At 40.9% G+C, this 19,888-nt stretch overlaps 3 protein-coding genes across 3 annotated transcripts in view; 1 reads left to right on the top strand and 2 right to left on the bottom strand.

The window, feature by feature from the left end:
- LOC137291042 (HEAT repeat-containing protein 1-like) overlaps positions 1-2,403 on the bottom strand; it is a 53,471-nt gene extending 51,068 nt beyond the window's left edge. Inside the window, exons 1-3 of the mRNA XM_067822301.1 lie at positions 2,292-2,403; positions 1,529-1,697; positions 175-391 (exon numbers count right to left, since the gene is read on the bottom strand). Coding sequence (XP_067678402.1) covers positions 175-391; positions 1,529-1,673 — 362 coding nt within the window. The 5' untranslated portion in view covers positions 1,674-1,697; positions 2,292-2,403. The remainder of the gene's footprint in view (positions 1-174; positions 392-1,528; positions 1,698-2,291) is intronic.
- A 35-nt stretch (positions 2,404-2,438) lies between these two features.
- LOC137291046 (armadillo repeat-containing protein 7-like) lies at positions 2,439-8,681 on the top strand. The gene is made up of 7 exons (XM_067822319.1): positions 2,439-2,577; positions 4,667-4,765; positions 5,044-5,112; positions 5,692-5,758; positions 6,142-6,212; positions 7,097-7,188; positions 8,019-8,681. Exons 1-7 carry the CDS (start codon positions 2,469-2,471, stop codon positions 8,115-8,117), a joined length of 606 nt encoding a protein of 201 aa, XP_067678420.1. The 5' UTR covers positions 2,439-2,468; the 3' UTR covers positions 8,118-8,681.
- Positions 8,682-9,506: 825 nt separating this feature from the next.
- LOC137291041 (sushi, von Willebrand factor type A, EGF and pentraxin domain-containing protein 1-like) overlaps positions 9,507-19,888 on the bottom strand; it is a 54,898-nt gene continuing 44,516 nt past the window's right edge. Inside the window, exons 30-36 of the mRNA XM_067822300.1 lie at positions 19,277-19,456; positions 18,647-18,826; positions 16,653-16,832; positions 16,111-16,206; positions 12,945-13,040; positions 11,975-12,068; positions 9,507-11,159 (exon numbers count right to left, since the gene is read on the bottom strand). Coding sequence (XP_067678401.1) covers positions 11,129-11,159; positions 11,975-12,068; positions 12,945-13,040; positions 16,111-16,206; positions 16,653-16,832; positions 18,647-18,826; positions 19,277-19,456 — 857 coding nt within the window. The 3' untranslated portion in view covers positions 9,507-11,128. The remainder of the gene's footprint in view (positions 11,160-11,974; positions 12,069-12,944; positions 13,041-16,110; positions 16,207-16,652; positions 16,833-18,646; positions 18,827-19,276; positions 19,457-19,888) is intronic.

Genomic DNA, 19,888 nt, shown 5'->3' with positions numbered 1-19,888 from the left:
GATTAGAGGGTGTGTACATGATCATAAATTAATTAGCTTGTGTCGGGACCAAATTCTTGTGACGATATTGAGACCATGCTGGATTGAAGGGCTGTTGGTTTTGAGAGTTTCCACTGTATTGCCATATTGTTATAGCACTAAATACAAGTATACAGTGGTATGCTCCAGACTTACCTTTGAATTAACCATTCCACAGACTTTTGGGCTGCCTTGAGTAAGAAATATGGAGAGACTTTCAGCAGAAATTTGGAGATGATGGTGTTGATTTTCTTGTTGACTTCCTTGGATTGAACGCTCCTCTCAAATGTAAGAGAACCCTCACTAAACAGACTCTCGTGGAAGTCCTGAAAGGAAGGGTCAATACCCTCCAGTTCCTCGATGCCATTGACACCTGCAACAAACAAAAGTATGAAAATCATATCCAGGTTCCATCTATTTTACCACCACAGTCTCTAAAACTGCCTTTGTAGAGAATCCACTTGGACATCTACACAGACAATAACGCTGCTCCACAACAACTTTGCTAACAGCATGTACATCAATTAATAAATAGATAAGTGCTGACTATCAATAGGGATGACACACATCAATAATCATTGATGAAATACTCATCAGTAAAAGTAAATATCACATATGTAACTTTGTGAAAAACGCCTTAAATTTAAATCTCAGAAAGGAATGAATATACTTCACATCAATGGTAAGTGGTGACATGTTTTGATATTCATTAATATTATGAAAACGGTATCCTGAACATAACTTAGAAGCATCATATTTAGCAGATATTTACTAATTCAGTTAACGATTATTGATCTCTCTGATCGAATTCAACAGCTAAGCCTAACATTACATCCTGGGTGTTCAGAGCAGTAATACAACACTCCTTCCACTCTAAGTAAACTTAGTCTCAGTGTATTTCATGACACTCCACTACTGAGTCTAACAAAATCTAGTAGAAGGTCGCGTCAGGTAACCTTTGAGCGACCAATGACCGTCCAACCAAATGCGAGACGGTTAAATAGATTTAACCAATCAGACAACGGCTACTATTTAGGGATCGGAGGAACTTTCAAAATATTCAGGCCACTGACACAGATCTCTCCACAAACAAAACTCAGCATATAACACAATTATTTGACCTGCAGCATATTTGCTTTGGGGTTTCTGTTGACGTGGTTACCATTAGCTAATATTTCCGCAAGATGACATCCTTGGAAATTGCCAAAAACACCATTTTCAGCGACTGTTTACTCACCGTTGTCATGGTTGAACGTAAGCCGTGTGCATCACCCGGAAGCGAGCGTACGCTAAATAGCATTCGGAATCGTTTCGGTACAAACCTTTTCGAGATAAAAAGTTCGAAAGGTAAGTGCGAATGTCGTCTTTCGCGATTTGGTAAGGTGTGTTCTGATTGGTCAGTCTCAAAAGTTACCTGACACGACCTCCCATAAGGTTTTGTTAGACTCAGTGGTGGAGTGTAACGAAAAGTATTGAGGATAAGTTTACTTAGACTGACACTCCTACATACCAAGTGCATAGAAGGTCTCCTTATCAAATGTGGCTGCATCTTTGGGATCAAATAGAAGAGATACTTTCCGCTTGTCTTCACCAAGTATAGCCTGTGTGTGAGGGACAGCCAGCTGCTGAAGTTGGCGGGCTAGTGACGTCGTCATCTTCAGTTATGTATAAACTGATATCTGTTAAATACAAACAATAAATCAACAATCAATAAACACCTGGGCTTGAGTCACTGTTGCTGTGGGATGTACTAGGCTGCTAGCAGTATTCCAGACTTATCAAGGCAGCCAGTGCATGTATAAGCAGTGTGAACAAATGGTTAATAGCATGAGCAGTGATATATATGGATGCCATGGTATTATGACACCAAGGACACACAGTCACGTCACGGCATGCAGAAATCATTTTTCAAAGGGATGTGACTGTGTGACATTAGATGCTTAAATAAGAAGATGAAGTTGATAGTTTAACACAAGTGCTTTTGCTGTTTACAGTTTGATCGTGTTTTGAATGCCTCACAATTCTGGACATATTTCGGTAAGTAAACCCTGTTATAAATATTTTCTAACCCTAATATTTTTAACTCTACACTCTACTAAGTGTCCACACGGGTTAAAGATGCTAGAAAATAGATGAAATGTAAATAGCGATGCAAAGGTGGTTATGGAGGGAAGTTTTACTAAATACGCGCCCAACATAAAAAAACACTCTATAATTTAAACAAGGCAGACATGTTTTTTATGACTTGATGTTATATTATATTATGTACATACGAGTTGCCGTTCGAGCCGAACTTCTACACGTGGGTTACAAGTCGGAAGTTGTTAAACGATGCGGAGCTGGGCAATGAAACCGTTTCGTAGGACTTGACTGGTTCCTGTCTATACTATATGGATTTAACGGATCCGCGGAGGAAGACGACTCTAGTCCCCAGATACAAAGTGTATACAATGTTCAGTTCTCAAGAATATCTTGACAGAAAGACCGGCCCGTATGGCATCGGCAGGTTCAGCTACTTGCAGTCGCTGGTGACCGAATACCAGGACATCGATGATCAAGGTTAGACGATGCAGTGAAAAGATCACAAGCGGTTAACGGCGATCATGAGGTCCTCGTTTTTCGCGCACTAAACCATCTGGGGATCTCGCTAGAAAAGAGAACAGGAAAATGCATATTTACACCTTATCCAGTATAAGATAGGGACATCCCTCGAAATAACAACTGATGTGTAAAAGATCCACTGAACTATAGTATTATTTACCGCGTATACTATAGTAAAGCATAAGCCAGATAGACCAGAGACCATATACATAGACTATTATATGGTCTCTGGATAGACACATGCTTTGATGCAGACCGTCAGTTCACTCAGTATGCTCAGTGCTCACCTCAAGTTTCAAGGTTTTGTTGAAAAATATACAGCCCAGTACTCATGCTCAGTATCACAGTGCTCAAGAATAGGGATGTCATGATTCATCAGTGCATCATCTGCAAGCTTTGCACGTTATGATTCATGTAATTGTTTAAAGGTCACATGCAACGTAAAACACAACTTTGCAGATTCTGGTACCTTTCGGTATGCACTTACCGAAACAAATCATAAACCTATAAAGTTGAAAAAAACGCGATGAAAAAAAGAAGTTCAAGCATTTCACTAAATTCCCCCCAGCGCTGGAGGAAAAACTGGTTTCAACAGCTGTGCTGCGGTGCATCCATAACGCATGAAACAGTATGCATGCCCAGCATCTGAAGTCGTGAGCAGTAGTCTAATCTTGGTTGTGTACACAAACAAGTAAATAATCTACTCGTTACGTAAAACAAGGTGTTGATTGGAGTAAGCAGTCTCTGTCACAGAGAAAGCTCAGTGTCTGGTTTATTCACACCTATATGTCTGTCTTCCTATCTGCTAAAGACAACATGCAATACACAGCTTCAATCATTGACCACGTGCAATTTGAACTTAACACCTATCAGACCATACGACATAAAGAAAATAGGTTGATTTATGACTCCTGCACCCGAGTCCCGTGTCTGCCACATTATGTAATTAGGCACGTGTGATACACATGACATGTTTTTATGTCTGTGGGTTGCAAACAAACTGCATTCATTTTTTTCCGGATGACTGGATCTGACGGAAACTGATGCAAACTCTTGTCAGTTTCAAGTCCTGCTTTGTACTTAGACGAATGACAGATTATAGCCACGCAGTAGTTTACCATCTCTACTGACTTGATTTTTTATTGGATCGAGCGCAAATTCAGAGAACATGTATTTTCCAAACCCAGCATCTCTACATACATTCTTCATGGATAACGACTTCTTTTCGTGTATATGATTTTGTTTGACAACAGTATATGAATCCATACTGAAACGACGCATCAAGTACACAAAAAGAAGTTGTTATTCATAAAGAATCTTACTTTCTTGTGACTGGCTATACTTCTAAAATGCCCATCATACAGATCATCTTTCTGTACACACAAAGAACCCTCAGCATATCAGCAAATGAAACAGCCAATCGGAAGCCGTCGTTACACTTGAGTGCAGATCCACCCGCTATGACTGGGTTCGGTCTCCCGAGGGCTTCGTTTTGGGGGAAGGAAGCCCAAGTACGCTTATATTTGTGTTTATTTGTTTTTTTAAAAGCAGCAATGTATATTATATGTCATGAATAAGTGATAAATGTGTTTTAATTATGTTTGATTTTTTGGTTGCATGTGACCTTTAATTTTATATTGATTTGTTTTTATTTACATATATCAATTACTGTTTGAGTCTTGACACATTTGTCTCTTTCATTTTTTACCCAAAACAGCAAATGTGACTTGTTGAGAGTGAGTGATGGGTCCTTGGCTGATGGGTAGTTGTTCTTTCTCTAATAACATCTACATGTATTTGTAACAGAAATGATGTGGATTAGTTGTCTACAGGTTTTCAGTGAACTATTGCTTCAACATCAGACAACTTACCATCATGGTAATGGCTGCCTGTTATGCACAAAATGTCGAAAATACCATGTCCCGATACATATCGTATCTTGACCTCAGTATTGAGATACATATATAGTGAGGCATTTGTATCGTTACACCTCTACTCAAGAAAGTAGGTACAAATAAACCTATGACAGAATTCTCTCTCTTTTCAGAAGCAAAACAGCAAGTACTGGCCAATCTGGCTAACTTTGCGTATGACCCGATAAATTATGACTACTTCAGGAAGCTGAATGTACTGGACCTGTTTCTAGGTGAGACTCTATGACTGATGATAAGCTCCCATGAAAGGGATCATTGGACACATAGCACTCAATGTATTTTTTATATTTCTCCATTACGAATCATACCACACATTTCATGAGCCACAATCATGTAATTAATTCTCGTTTCTGTCAATACCAGAGGGTTTTTGGACATTGCATTTTAGCTCATCAAAAAGATGGATTGAGACAGCAAACAGAGGTTCATGCTCCTGATGATGTTAAGTGTCCTTTACCATGTTTACACTCAGCTTTTTCTTCTTTGCCAGATGCACTGGATGAGTCTGATGAGAAGCTGGTAGAGTTTGGTATTGGTGGTCTGTGTAACTGCATGTTGGGTAAGTACTAGTCTACACACTAGTTGTATGTTAGGAGCAATTAACACCACTTTCAGTGAGAGTATGAGTTTTGATTTATGTTGCGTTCCTTCTATTATGACAGGGGAAACAAGAAATTGGCTTTACACACTCTGAGGAATCCAACTCGGGTCTTGAGTGTGGCAAGCAAATGCTTTAAGCACTTGGCTACCATGGCACTTTCAAGACTATTGAATTTATACAACCATTGTCTGGTTTTTATGTGTGTCTTTGTCTGGACTACTATCAGTGTTATATTCCTAGCTCTCTGAAACAACATACTGCAGTTGAATGACCAGCACAGGCATGCCTCTTACATCCTTAGTACTAATTGTCAGGCAGAGTAACAACGATTAGCACCAACTTTTAATGTCCTTTGGTATGACACACTTTGGCATGGATGATACTGTATGACATACAATATCTCTGATTATCTGCAATATGGTTTGTTCAGTTTGTTACATGACATAGATAAAATTATGATGAAAATTAAGTACAGTTTTTCAAACAAAACAGAATCCCCACTACCCTCTAATGTAAAAATGTTTTCATTCCTCCTAGACAAGCAAAACAAGGAACATATTCTCCAAAATGGTGGGGTGGCACTTGTCATCAATTGTTTGTCTAGGTGAGTTGCAACAAAGATAACATGGTCAGGTTCATTAATCTAGTACATTATTAAATGTAGTTCTACCTGTGTTTAAAGAAGAAACATCATTTGCATAGATGTTTTGTAAATCAAGACTATTTTGAATATTTCATGTCTAAACATGATTTGGTGTTAAAATGCATTGTTTGCATTAGTTTTGTATGTTAGTGAATGGGTCCAGTTTATGTCATTCTTAGCAATGTGACAGCAAGGGACACTGGAAATGAGATTCACATATTGTACCTGTTTCTACCCAGGTCTTAGGTGTGACAAGCGAATGCTATCCTGTTTTCTATGTTTTGTTATGTTTTGTAACTTGTAAGGGATGATGAGTCAGTTCATCTATGTTTGTCTTTCTGCAGCCCAGTAGAGGAAACCGTGCTGTCGGCCATCACAACACTGATGTATCTCGTCACAAATGATTCAAAGCAAGGTGCAGTCAGGTTCATCTTCTTCTGATTACTGAGAAATGTGGAAACTTTCTCCAAGGAGAAATGGGGGCAAGAGGACATGTTGTCTAAGGTGGCAGGGTTGCAACCAGGGGTTAGAGAATAGTACATAATTTGTTCGAATTCCTGTTTGCCCCAGTTGTGTTTCCAGGTTTGTCAGCATTGTAAAGATTGGCTTCCCTGCATTGTGATATAGACTGACACCTACATTGCTATCATCTTCTTCGGAATTGTTCATAATTTATGGCGAGGGTGCTGGGGATGATTTTAAAGGGAACGTCACCCATTTTGTTCTGGCAAGGGTGGGGTGGGGTGGGGTGGGGTGGGGTGGGGTGTTGTGTCATCAAATTTGTGTACACATTCTGGAGGGGATTCATTGATTTTGTGCATATTGCACATGAAACCCCATAAAAAGTTTAACATCACTTTTAGGAATATTCCAGCAATATCACAGGTGGAGACACCAGTAATGGGCTTCATACACTGTACCATGTGGGGAATCAACCCTGTGTTTTCAAGGTGCTTTAACCTCAGGGAGACCTGTTACGTTCCGGGTTAGAACTGATCTTCAGTAACCCATGCTTGTTGTAAGTGGTGACTAATGGATCGGGTGATCAGACTCGCTGACTTGGTCGACACGTCATTGTATCCTATATGCGATGCTCATTTTGATTATGGACCTCTGAGCATGACATATTTTTATTGTCAATAGGATTGATTGGTGCTAATAATTTAATTGATGTATGCTAATTTCTGAGAAACATTTTCATCATATTTTTTTGTTGTATGAGAGGGTCGTTCAAACACTTGGACATCTTCAGATTCATGTTGCATATAAACTGACTTGTTGTCCCTTTTGTACTTCCAGAGATCACAGCCCTGCCTGTAGTGGAGTGTATGCTGAGATTCTCCAGGTCCCTCAACAAGCGGCTGTCAAATCTGGCCCAGGTCTTCCTGCAGGTACTGGTACCTTATTGTCATGTGGGGGTGGGGCAGGCAGGTGGTAAAGCGTTCGCTCATCATGCCAAAGACCTGGGTTCAATTCCCCACATTCTGGTTTCCTCCATCGAGATACTACAGGAATAATGCAAAGAGCTGTGTAGAGCCAAACACACTAACAGAGTTCTAGTGACGTAGATTTTGGATAGTGTCTCACAGATTATCGGAAGGTTTGTGATGTAATACCATGCTTGCCTCACGCTAAACGATGTGAGATAGTACTTCTTGTTACTCTAGCTGGCAGTCCCCATTTAGGAGAGATAAAAAAGGGACTACTCAGTTTCAGGATCAGTACATTGTCCCTGAAGTGGTATATCCATGTTAAACTGTGGCACAACATAACTCCCTGCTACTACAAGCAGCCAAGACATGTGAAGATCTGAGTTCGAGTTGGTCTTCAGTAACCAATGCTTGTTGCATGAGGCTAATGATAGGGTCTGGGGGTCAGGGTTGCTGATCAATGTTCATAGAGCAGTGTTCATGCTGTTGGTCACTGGATTGTCTGGTCCAGACTCGATTATTAACAGACTATTGTCATATAGCTGGAATACTGCGGAGGGCTGCGTTAAACAGGTGTAGTTATCTTGAATGTGACATTAAACTCCATTTCCTAGGACTGCCAGTTTGCTCAGACATCAGTGTTTGTATACTATAGTGGTACTACACACGTGATTGAAGAATCGGTGACAACTATGAAGTTTTATGTGTGTAATTTCTGCTGACGTCCTTTTATCACGTGTTAACATACGTACTTGTTACAGGTACACCTTAGCACTCTTTTCTGTTTGAAGGACTATTGTACCAGGGCCCAAGTCGAGGAAGCCCGAGAGGTTCAGCAGCAGCAACAGCAACAGCAACAGCCTCACCCACTCAGTGAGCAGGTCTCCTGAGCCTTGTTGTGTGTGTTCTACTCCAGTACTTATCCAGCACGCTGCCCAGGCTGCAGATGGTGTTGCTGCAGGTAGCCTTGCCCTACACCTTCATGTATTTCAGGGGGACTTGTGGAATACTTTGCAATGGTTTATGATCACCAAAGCACATGATGGCTTGTGCATGGCCACATGGTCAGTGGAGCAAGTGATGACTGGGTCAGATATTGACTACAGCAAGTAATGAATGGCCCATTTGGTGATCTGACCAACTGATGACGAGACTGTGGTGATTTTTACCAGCAATGATCAAATGATGAATCATTGTCATGGTAACAAGAGCAAGAGATGACAAGGACACATACTTCAGGAAGTGATGACTCAGCCCCATAGTGACAGCAGCACATGGAGATTTTAACCACCCGTGACTCAATCTTATGCTAGCAGCAGCAAGTGGTGCATGTCATAACTGGTGTACTGAATAACATATGCACACATGAACAGGCAACTTAAACAAACAGGTTGAGCATGTCAAGAATACTGATCCTGAATGAATAAAATAAAATAAAACTTCAATAATCAATACACTGTCGTTCTGTGTTGCAATACTTCTTGCAGACAAGGGATGATGGGGTAGCCAAATGGTTAAAGCTTTTGTTCAGTACACCATAGACTGGAGTTCTATTTCTAAAACTTGTGAAGCCCATTTCTGGTGTCCCTCACCTGAATATTGCTGGAATACTCCTCAAAGCCTCGTAAACTACACTCACTCACTCACTCCTACAGACATTGGGGACTGAGCTGAAGAACTGACCCATGGTACCTCTGTCAATGAAATGTGTTCTGGAGGAGGATCTATGTTTTCTTGTAAAATGGAATCTCAGTGCATTATGGGGTAACACCAGACTAACATCCAGTCTCTCAAATGAACATAATTTGCAGAAAAACTGATTTCTAAATTATATTCATGAAATATAATAAAAATAAGCCACGTATATGTCTTCATTTTAAGAAGGAACTCTAATACAGACTTGCATGGGCAATTTGGATTATATTTGTTTCAGGGTCTGTATGAAAGACAAGAGAAGGACTGTAAAATGGAACTGAGTCTGTGTGTTGCATGGAGTTAAGTCATCCCCAAAGATGACATCCCACAATGTGGGCTTGCTAGTGGGGGCTAATGGTCATGTGGACAGGGTGTCCAACCTTAGATCAGAAGATTGGTGGTTTGTGAAAATGTTATGGTCATTATACATTACACATACAACCATTCAGACACAGACAGACAGAAAGCCACCCACAGACACACATTGCTATGAAAGTGCAATGAAGTTAAATGGGATAGTAATTAAACACCATCTCACTGTATGTGCCAGAAGAAAACGTTGAAGAAAAGACATAAAAATGTAGTAATTGTACAGGCAATTTACGATTTTATTTAAAATATGTAGATACAGTACATTTGAATTATCTGCCAAGCAAGGTACATGTACATGCCTATGAAGAAAAGAATGTACATTTTTTGCATGAAACATACTTGCGTCAATCTAGTTTTACTCCCTAAAACTACCTGAAGGATAACGTTTCTACTTAGTGAAACATCAACTACACCTGTGTAGGAAACACAAAATACTATAGTAAAACACCACATTAATGAAATACATTATCATTGCCTCGAAGTAAAAATATAAATTTAAACTTTTGAAGCTGAGGCCAGACAAAATAAATTTTCCCCGCTCAAAAAATACAATCCTAATGTTTGTATTGGCCAAAAATTTAAACTTACAAGGAAATTAATTTTAGATTGTTTTTTGCCCCTTATACGTTTCATAAACTGGCAAAAGTAAAATGCTTTTAGTATTTAGAAGGAATATTACTTCGGTGATTTTTTTCCTCCTGCCTTTAGGTTTTCGGAGGACAAAAATCAGTCCCGTCTGAATTAGTACATATGAAGACTGACAACAAGTGCCCTCAAATGAATCTTTATTAGAACTCTTGCAAACACTTTGAGTTGATCAGTTTTGTCTGCTTTTTGCACAAGGCCGGCCATGATAGGGAGCTTCTTCAGGTCACTGCACTCTTTGACTAAGTTCTCAAATTTAACATCAAATTTTCAATACGGTTATTTATGAGTATATGTCATTTACTGTTTTTATTAACCTAATTATATAACTTCAGATGACAGAACACAGGAAGGTAGATAGAGGTAATGAATGGCTTAAAAGTAAAGCTATTTTGATGGGAATCCAATTGGAGATCAGATTTAAAAGGAATTTTCAGTACTTTTTGCAAATACTTTGATGACTATTGCACTTTTTTTTCAGATGTGTAGCAAGCCAGTTTTTCTTGTGTGTAATCCTCATAGGTTGCAAAGCTCTGCTTAGAAAGTATTGCTGGCTTACTCAACATTTTAGCAGCAATGGTAGCTACGTCCGTTTTTCTATTGACATATTTTAAGCAAAGGTCTCTATATGCACTTAATTTACAACCGCTTAATATAAGCTGATAACAGATGTGTGTGTGTTATGTTAATCTTGATTTTTGTCATTTTGTCCACAATAAATCGTTTGTTAATTTAATGTCATTATTTCTCATCCTGCATTGAAACATTTTACTGTTCTTGTAATATACTACTCAAAACACTTTAGCTGATATCTCATTGTCATATCAATATCGACATTAACAATTTTTAGTAGTATATGATATATAACAATATGCAAACGATGAGTTTATAGAGAAAGGAATTTTGCAACCATTTTTCAGCGAGTTTCAGCTAATTATTGTGACGGAAGCCTCATGAAAGAGTCCCCATCCAAACCTTTAAACCTTTTGATTATATTTATAAAATGGAACGAGTACGGACTGCAATTTTGAAAAACAACAATAAAGAAGCAACGTCTTGTGGACTTTTTTGTCCAAAGTAATGATGTACATGTATTTCCAGGTGAAATCGTCACTTGACCTGGAGACTGATTAGATAGCCATTGTCCAGTGCGTCGTTGCTCATTCCATATGTCCTGGATCTCTGTCCATTATGGTTTTCTTTCCCTGTCAATCCTTTTTCTGAAACAAAATGCATCGTATAAAAAGTCAAATCATTATCACGAGTTTGATGATGTGTAAGCAGATCATGTTACCGAAGCTGACCTTTGGTTTTGACCAGTTCTCATTGCTTAATTCCGCAAAATGCACACTGCATAAGAGAATCACATTACCATTTCCACTTCTTTGAGAAACTTTTGCTAAAAACATGTTTTATTATACAATATTGTCGTCTATCAGTGCACACGAGTGTGGAAAGGCACGTCAATAATTGTTCACCTGAAACAATTGGGAGCATATTGATTTCAAATAGGAAAAACATCGGACAAAATGTTTCTCAGTGATTTGAAATGTCTTCCAAATGTCTACCATTAAACTTTTATTGAGGCGTTGAATATCGTAACCTTGAGCAAGGTTCGTATGACGCCCATAAAAAACAGCATGCTCATCAGCACCTCAAAAAGATAAATGTAAACACTGGGGGAAGTTTAGTTTTACGCCGTTATTAGCAATAATCCAGCAATATCAAGGAGGGGACACCTGAGATGGGCTTCACACATTGTACGCATGTGGGGAATCAAATCAATGCCTTCAGCGTGATGAGCGAACGCTTTTACCATTAGGCTACACACCACCCCTTCAAGGAATGGCAGAGTTGATTTCATTCCTCTTGTCATACGTATACGGCCTAGTGGAGAGTTTTAATGGTATTAGATGCTCGAATGTCTGAGGTGTACAAATATAACAAAATACATTGGTGGAACCATTCTATGACTATCAACAGTTCTTCTATCACTATAAACAGTTCCTCTCTAATTTAGCAAGTGTCCTCTTACGTCTCACAAAACGGTGGTAAAAATCCTGAGATGCACTGGCACCGGTTTGGGTACAAACACCGGCCTCCGTTTTGACATGGTCGGGAACAGATCGCTGTAACATTAAAGTAGACATCATCCGAACATCTGAACATTTCAGTAAATAATGTAAACATGTCACGGTAATTAAGATATCTCAGTTAGTTGCATCCTTACTGCGTAATGTAACATTTAGACACTGTGTATGAATACAAATTTTGAGTGAACCGCCAAACTTCATTATACAGTGCAAAGTGATTGAGTGAGTTTAGTTTTATGTCGCTTTTAGGAATATCACGGCGGGGGACACCAGAAAATGGGCTTCACATATTGTACCCATGTGGGGAATCGAACCCGGATCTTCGGCGTGACGAGCGAACGCATTGACCACTAGGCTACCCCTCATACAGTGCAAAAGAAATACAGAATAAAATTGCCTTAAGATTTTCACACAGTACTATTGACCATTCTGTGTACATAGTCAACAGTTACGTGACGAAGTAGGCATTGCGTCCACGATGTGTGGAATCTTAAAGTAGTTCTTGCAAGATGTCCTCATTTGCATATTTATTGGATCAGTTCATTGCACCGATACGTGAAGCCATAAAGTAGTTCTGTTAGATGTATTCATTTGCGTATTAATTTTATGGGCTTGCTTTATTGCATCGACGTGGGGAGCCTTAATAAAGTAGTTCCTGCTAAATATCCACATTTTCAAATAATTATCTGCAGCATAGGTTTATCGCATCGATGTGTGGAACAAAAGAGCAGTTTCTGTTCGCTGCCCTTATTTGCATATTTATATGATCAGATCATAGCATCAACGAAACCATCAATGTGTATGATACAGAAACATTTCAGTTCCACATCTCAAATGAAATCATTACTAGGTCGATTTACGAGCTGCTCTTTCTCTGTTTCCCAGTTGGTTGATCTGAGTGTAGATTGTTACCTCTCTGGCATCTTGTGCCCTCGTAACCTGGAGGACAGCCACACCTGTAGGGAGCTGCACAGGAGCCGCCATTCAAGCAGGGTAGAATGCAGATAGCTGGGAATACAAGCAGTTATTAATGCGTCATGTTTTCAGACAATGGTTATTTCACCAAGCGAGAACCAAACGCTGTGGAAATGAACGAACGGTGTAGTACCAGATTAATGTTAAAGCAAAGCTGAAATCCAGGACTGGTATTCAGTGTTAATGCAACCAAGGATCAGTATGTTACAGTGTGGTATTCACTGTGGTGTGAAGGAACGTAGTGTATGCAATCAGAAAAAAACAAAGATTAACCATCAGAAGATCATGACATTCAAGGGAGGCAACTCTACAGACACAAATATACAAATGTGTGTTGAGGGAAGAGTGTTCGGCACGGATGGTGATATAACCATACTTTTACATATGCTCACTAGTAACCTTATCCCACTACCCTACATAGGCAAAACTTCACATCACATCAGTCATTTACGGGTGGCATAGACATAGGCATATCAAAACCATCCTTAGGACAAACGTTAGGAAACACACTACAAAATAAAACCAGCCTAAAGGTGTGACCTACAGCATCAGTTGCGACTGTGGCAGCAACTACATTGGTGAAACATCCAGACCACTCAAGATACACATCAAAGAACATAAGACATCTACAAAGCAGACGCCAAACCAGCCATTTCGGAACACATCACCAAATTACATCCCCTCAGGTTACAACATTATCCACAAATAATTATCCACCCTACCCACTCTGACTTCTCATCAACCTCCCTAACTCACATTCGTCATCACTGGTCCCCCAAATTAATCCCCCAACCCCTTGGCTTCTGCCTAATTAACCATTTGTCATGGTAAGCTTACCTCCCTTTGTTACCTTAAAGGTCACATGCAACGTAAAACACAACTTTGCAGATTCTGGTACCTTTTGGTATGCAATTACCGAAACAAATCATAAAAAATGCCAATTCAATCTATAAAGTTGAAAAAAACGCGATGAAAAAAAAGCCCGCGAAATCGGAGTTCAAACGTTTCACTAAATTCCCCCCAGCGCTGGGTGGAAAACTGGTTTCAACAGCTGTGCTGCGCTGCGTCCATAACGCATGCGCAGTGAATAGATTCGCGGAGCTTGAAACAGTATGCATACTGAGGTCGTGAGCAGTAGTCTAATCTTGGTTGTGTACACAAACAAGTAAATAATCTACTCGTTACGTAAAAAAAACCATGTTGATTGTGGTGAGCAGTCTCTGTCACAGAGAAAGCTCAGTGTCTGGTTTATTCACACCTGTATGTCTGCCTGCCTGTCTGCTAAAGACAACATGCAATACACAGCTTCAATCATTGACCACGTGCGATTTGAACTTAACACCTATCAGACTATACGACATAAAGAAAATAAGCTGATTTATGACTCCTGCACCCGAGTCCCGTGTCCGCCACATTATGTAATTAGGCACGTGTGATACACATGACATGTTTTTATGTCTGTGGGTTGCAAACAAACTACATCCATTTTTTTCGGATGGCTGGATCTGACGGAAACTGGTGCAAACTCTTGTCAGTTTCAAGTCCTGCTTTGTACTTGGACGAATGACAGATTCCAGCCGCGCAGTAGTTTACTATCTCTACTGACATGATTTTTTTATTGGATCGAGCGCAAATTCAGAGAATATGTATTTTCCAAACCCAACATCTCTATATACATTCTTCGTGGATAACAACTTCTTTTAGTGTATATGATTTTGTTTGACAACAGTATATGAATCCATACTGAAACGACGGATCAAGTACACTAAAAGAAGTTGTTATCCATAAAGACTTTTACTTTCTGGTGACTGGCTATACTTCTAAAATGCCCATCACACAGATCATCTTTCTGTACACACAATGAAACCTAGCATATCAGCAAATGAAACAGCCAATCGGAAGCCGTCGTTTCACTTGAGTGCATATCCACCCGCTATGACTGGGTTCGGTCTCCCGAGGGCTTCGTTTCGGGGGAAGTAAGCCCAAGTACAAAATATTGCACTTTTGAATCGCGATTGTACGCTTATAATTGTGTTTATTTGTTTTTTTAAAAGCAGCAGTGTATATTATATGTCATGAATATGTGATAAATGTGTTTTAATTATGTTTGATTTTTTGGTTGCATGTGACCTTTAAGCTCATCATCATGTCATGGTAAGCCCACTTACCTCCCTTTGTTGTCTTAAGCTAATCATCATGTCATGGTAAGCCCACTTACCTCCCTTTGTTACCTTAAGCTCATCATCATGTCATGGTAAGCCCACTTACCTCCCTTTGTTACCTTAAGCTCATCATCATGTCATGGTAAGCCCACTTACCTCCCTTTGTTACCTTAAGCTCATCATCATGTCATGGTAAGCCCACTTACCTCCCTCTGTTACCTTAAGCTCATCATCATGTCATGGTAAGCCCACTTACCACCCTTTGCTATCTTAAGCTCATCACCATGTCATGGTAGCCCATGAACATCTATGATGCTTTGTTTTCCCACATTAGTTATTGTTAGCGCATTATCTTGTCTTGTATATAAACTGGTGCACTCCATCATCAACTATATGCTTCAAAACGGTATAAGAACCTATACCGACACGATTACACACATGTCATTTAGAAAGTGGTCAAATACAAAATATGTCATATTTGAGATTTTGTGTGGAAGTCGCCGTGGCTGAACGGACTAGGTGCCTGACTCTGAGGGTGCGGGTTCGTATCCCGGATGGTTCGTATCGAGTACTAGAATTTGTACTTTACTAAGAAAGTGAAATCCCAAATATGACATATGTTGCTATACCGATACGTCGGAATTGTTAAAATGGATCATGGAAATGGATCATCCATAAAGTTGTGTCACCTCTACTAGTGAACTCGTTATGATCTTACAATCTTCCAAGTCCAACCAAATGAGAAAAATGGGGACACAATCATTTCAAAAAGGTAGTGTCCTTGACCTTTTGACATGAATTTGGCATGGTGACAATCACGTACATGGTACATAACCTACGTAACTCTGCCCAGAGAAAGTCTGCATCTGAGGATGCACACAAAGAGATTATACATGATCACAGCAAACTACTGCTAAATATTTGAAAGCTTGTGAACCTACCGCTCTGACATCGAATGCCGCCCCATCCTGACATGCATTTGCACTTGTTCAGACCTACACATCGTCCGCCGTTAAGACATTCAAACTTGCATTGAGCTACAATAAAGAAGAAGAGAATCAAGTCACTTTGAGTAAATGGGTCTTTCGTTTTTTCCCGCTTTTAGCTCTAAGGCGGGTTCTCTGCAAGTGGTCTTCAAACTCTTCCATCTATCAGAATTGCCTATAAGTGTTCGAGCCTGGGCTCCTCAAACCGTTTGCTCACAGACATGAACCTACACCAACAGGGCACGACGATACAGAGCCTGATGCAATCTATCTTCTCTGAACAGTAAAGATCCGGTTAGAATTGGTCGTCAGTACGCCATGCTTTTCGAAAGAGGCGACTGACGGGATCGAGAAGTCACACTCACTGCTTTAGTGGACACACGTCATCGTAGTCCAGTTAGGAAGATCGATGCTCATGCTGTTGATCACTGGATTGTCAACAGCATTTCGTTAAACATTAAGACAGTCATACCAGATCATTCCTGCCGCAGGTTTACCTGAACAGCCGATCTCGCCGTCCCAATCACCGGTCTCTCCACACGTCAACCTGGGTGGTATCCTCGCTGGGGTCAGGCCAGGCCGGCACATGAACATTACATGGTCACCATAGAAATATGACCGACCAATGAGCATCACGTTTACCATGTCTCTGATCTTGGGGCGACCGCAGTAGACTTCTGTAACAGAAGACAATTTGCGTCAAACGCAATCTCCAGGGCACTGGATCAAAGAGGGACCAAGAAAAGTTGGGTTTATAAAAGTTGTGCCTAGAAAAATAAGGTTTATAAAAGTTGGGCTAAGACAAGTTAACTCCTCCCCGAGTGTATCAGTTTAATATGGGAGGGACACCCGATGTAATGCAGGTTTCAAGGGTTCATCACTGAAACACTCTAGCACGGATTCAAACCCTCATATATTGTGGCAAGCCTGTATAATATCTACTACCGACAAGAAATAAGGGAACTAATGAAATAATAGCGAATTTGAAACTGCTTTAAATATCCACTAAATCAATTTTAGGCGTCAAGTTCAATATCTGGTGTGTCCACCATGTTGGGCAACACATTCACGGCACCTTGATGGCATGCTGTTAATCAATTTCCGGATGGTTGCCCGTGGTATTGCCCGCCATTCCTCTTGGAGAGCTGCACCAAGCTGGGCCAGGTTGGCGGGTCCTGGGTCCCTGGCGTACACCCTTCGACCAAGAACGTCCCAGAGATGTTCAATTGGGGACAGGTCTGGGGAATTAGAGGGTTAGTCCAATGTCTGGATACCTTCTTGTCGGATATAAAAGCGGAGACAACTCGGGCCCGATGTGGTCTGGCATTATCATCTTGGAATACAAAATTGCGGCCGATAACTCTAGCCAATGGAGCCACAACAGGACGCAATATTTGGTCAACGTATCGCTGACCAGTCATGGTTCCGTTAATGATGACCAAATCTGATCGTCTGTCATGTGTAATCCCACCCCACACCATGACAGTACCACCTCCATATCGATCATGGTCAAGAATTGCTGCTCTGGCATATCGGTCCCCGCTCCGACGCCAACAACGTTTTCTGTCATCTGTGAATCGTAGGCAAAACGTTGACTCATCAGAGAACATGGTGTAACGCCAGTGGCGCATAGCCCGTCCCTGATGCTGCCTAGCCCATGCCAATCTTTGGTGCTTATGGTGAGCTGAAAGGGTGACACCCTTAAAAGGCCGTCTTGCTTTCAGACGAGCTTGATAGAGTCGGTTTTTAACGGTTGAGGTTGAAATGCGTCTTCCAGTGAGTGTGCGGAATTCTCTATTGATGGCAGGGGCCGATTTAAACCTATCGCGTAGAGCAATTAACGTAATGAGAGGATCCTGTCGTGGTGTCGTTGATTTTGGTCTACCACGCCCAGGTCTCGTTGCAACTCCACCCGTTTGACGGTACTTATCCCACAGGCGTGAAATTACACTTTTTGATTTACCCATCTGCCGGGCAACTTCACATAATGATGTCCCCCCCACCCCCACCCCCCCCCCACCACCACTATCATCCCCACAATTCTCCATTTTGTTGCTTCACCGAGATACTGCCTCGGAGGCATTTCTGTCAGTAAGTGTCAATCTCTATTGCATTAGTGATTGCGACTTCTCCAGTACATTTACAGGAGTTAACTTCTGTATGCACGTGTAGCACGTGCTTGGCATGCATTATGCGAAATTCCATTTTCATTGGATGTTGCGTTTGGGAGATACGCCACAATAACGGACCCTGTCACAGTCAAAGTCATCTACATTCAATTTCTTGGTTCCCTTATTTTCTGTCGGTAGTATATATCGGTGTAATAAAACATATATATTTAGCATTATAAGAAAAAAAAACACAATATTTCTGAACATACGTCTTTGTTACCCTTAAACATCAACATCTGTTGTAGTGAGAAGTAACATGAACCAATACTGCAATACCCATAGAATGTTGACGTCGGGTATTGTGTCGGCAAAGTACTCACTTGCACAATGTCCAGCAGGCCTTGACCACATCCCCCCCTCGAGACACACGGCCGTCATCTCCCCACGGGGCTGGTACCCCGCCTCACATTCAATGGTGGCGCTGTCCCCTATTAGGTACCCCGACCGTATCTCTGCCGTGTTGGGAAGATCCACTCTGGGCTGACAAAAGTCCGCAACACCTGTGGAAAGGCACAGTTGACGGTCAATATATAGACAGAAGTTTGCAACACCTGAGGAAAAGTGCACTTGAGGACCACTTCGGAGGCTCGAGGCTAGTTAGTCCTCAAAACCATATAACACAGGGTTGAAACGTTGAAACAAATGCACGACTGTATCCGCCATATAAGTCCTAAAATACATGTACGTATAAGTCATTAACAGGTGAAACGGGTAACTTGCAGTTGTTATTTCTTAACCGTTCTTGAATCTGATGGAGTGGAACCTGTTGTGAAAACATCATGGCTTCAGAATACTATTGTTGTTGCAAATCGTGAAAATTATTATTTTTTTTTTCTACGGCCAGGTAGGAGGGCTGAAGGAAATCAACTTCAAGGTGCTCTTTTTCACAGTGGACATTTCCTATGTGACCTGATGTACATGGCCTTGAAAGGCCAGTTGTAAGTACTCACGGCGGCACTCTCCGGCCGGCACTGACCACGCCCCTCCCTCCAGACACACTGACTCCATGTTTCCCTCAGCTTCATATCCCGGCAAACATCCCACCACCAGGGAGTCTCCCTCTACGTAGCCGGAAGAGATGGGGCGGGAGTTGTCCACGTCAACAGCGAGGTCACACAGGTTGGTGAACGCTGAAAGTTGAAGAAACATGCAGCGTTGTGTGACAAGGCTTGACACGAGAGTTGTGTGATGTATTCACGAAACACTCAGCAACGTTCATCTGTATGACGGAGTATGAACCATACAAACAGCTTAATGGCACCAGCTTATCCACCAACATCATGAATAAACAGAAATACCCTGTTTGCTGTCAGACGCTTCTCATTGCATTGTTCTACCTGTGTGATGCTGGTCTGATCTTTGAGGGTCATTTAGAAGTGGAATGCATATAAGAAAAGCAAGATTTATGGATGTCAACTTCTTTATTGTGAATAACACAACGTTTCGGAGTGTATGCTTGCTCCTTCATCAGGAGCTTTTCTGATGTTGGTCTGTTAACAATATGGCCTAGACGAGAACATACTATTTGTTGAGTGACAAATTGGTTGAGAATGAATTTACGC

This window comes from Haliotis asinina, chromosome 7, assembly GCF_037392515.1.
Source record: "Haliotis asinina isolate JCU_RB_2024 chromosome 7, JCU_Hal_asi_v2, whole genome shotgun sequence".
In the NCBI taxonomy this organism is placed as follows: Eukaryota; Metazoa; Mollusca; class Gastropoda; order Lepetellida; family Haliotidae; genus Haliotis; species Haliotis asinina.
Note: the sequence above shows the minus strand (reverse complement) of the source record. Positions and strands in the feature narration are given on the sequence as shown.

Bases quoted from the DNA above. Each gene is read 5' to 3' on its own strand.
- LOC137291046 (XM_067822319.1), top strand. From the start codon at position 2,469: ATGTTCAGTTCTCAAGAATATCTTGACAGAAAGACCGGCCCGTATGGC. The intron at 2,578-4,666 runs GTTAGACGATGC...CTCTCTTTTCAG, and splicing joins CCAGGACATCGATGATCAAG to AAGCAAAACAGCAAGTACTG. The intron at 4,766-5,043 runs GTGAGACTCTAT...CTTCTTTGCCAG, and splicing joins TGTACTGGACCTGTTTCTAG to ATGCACTGGATGAGTCTGAT.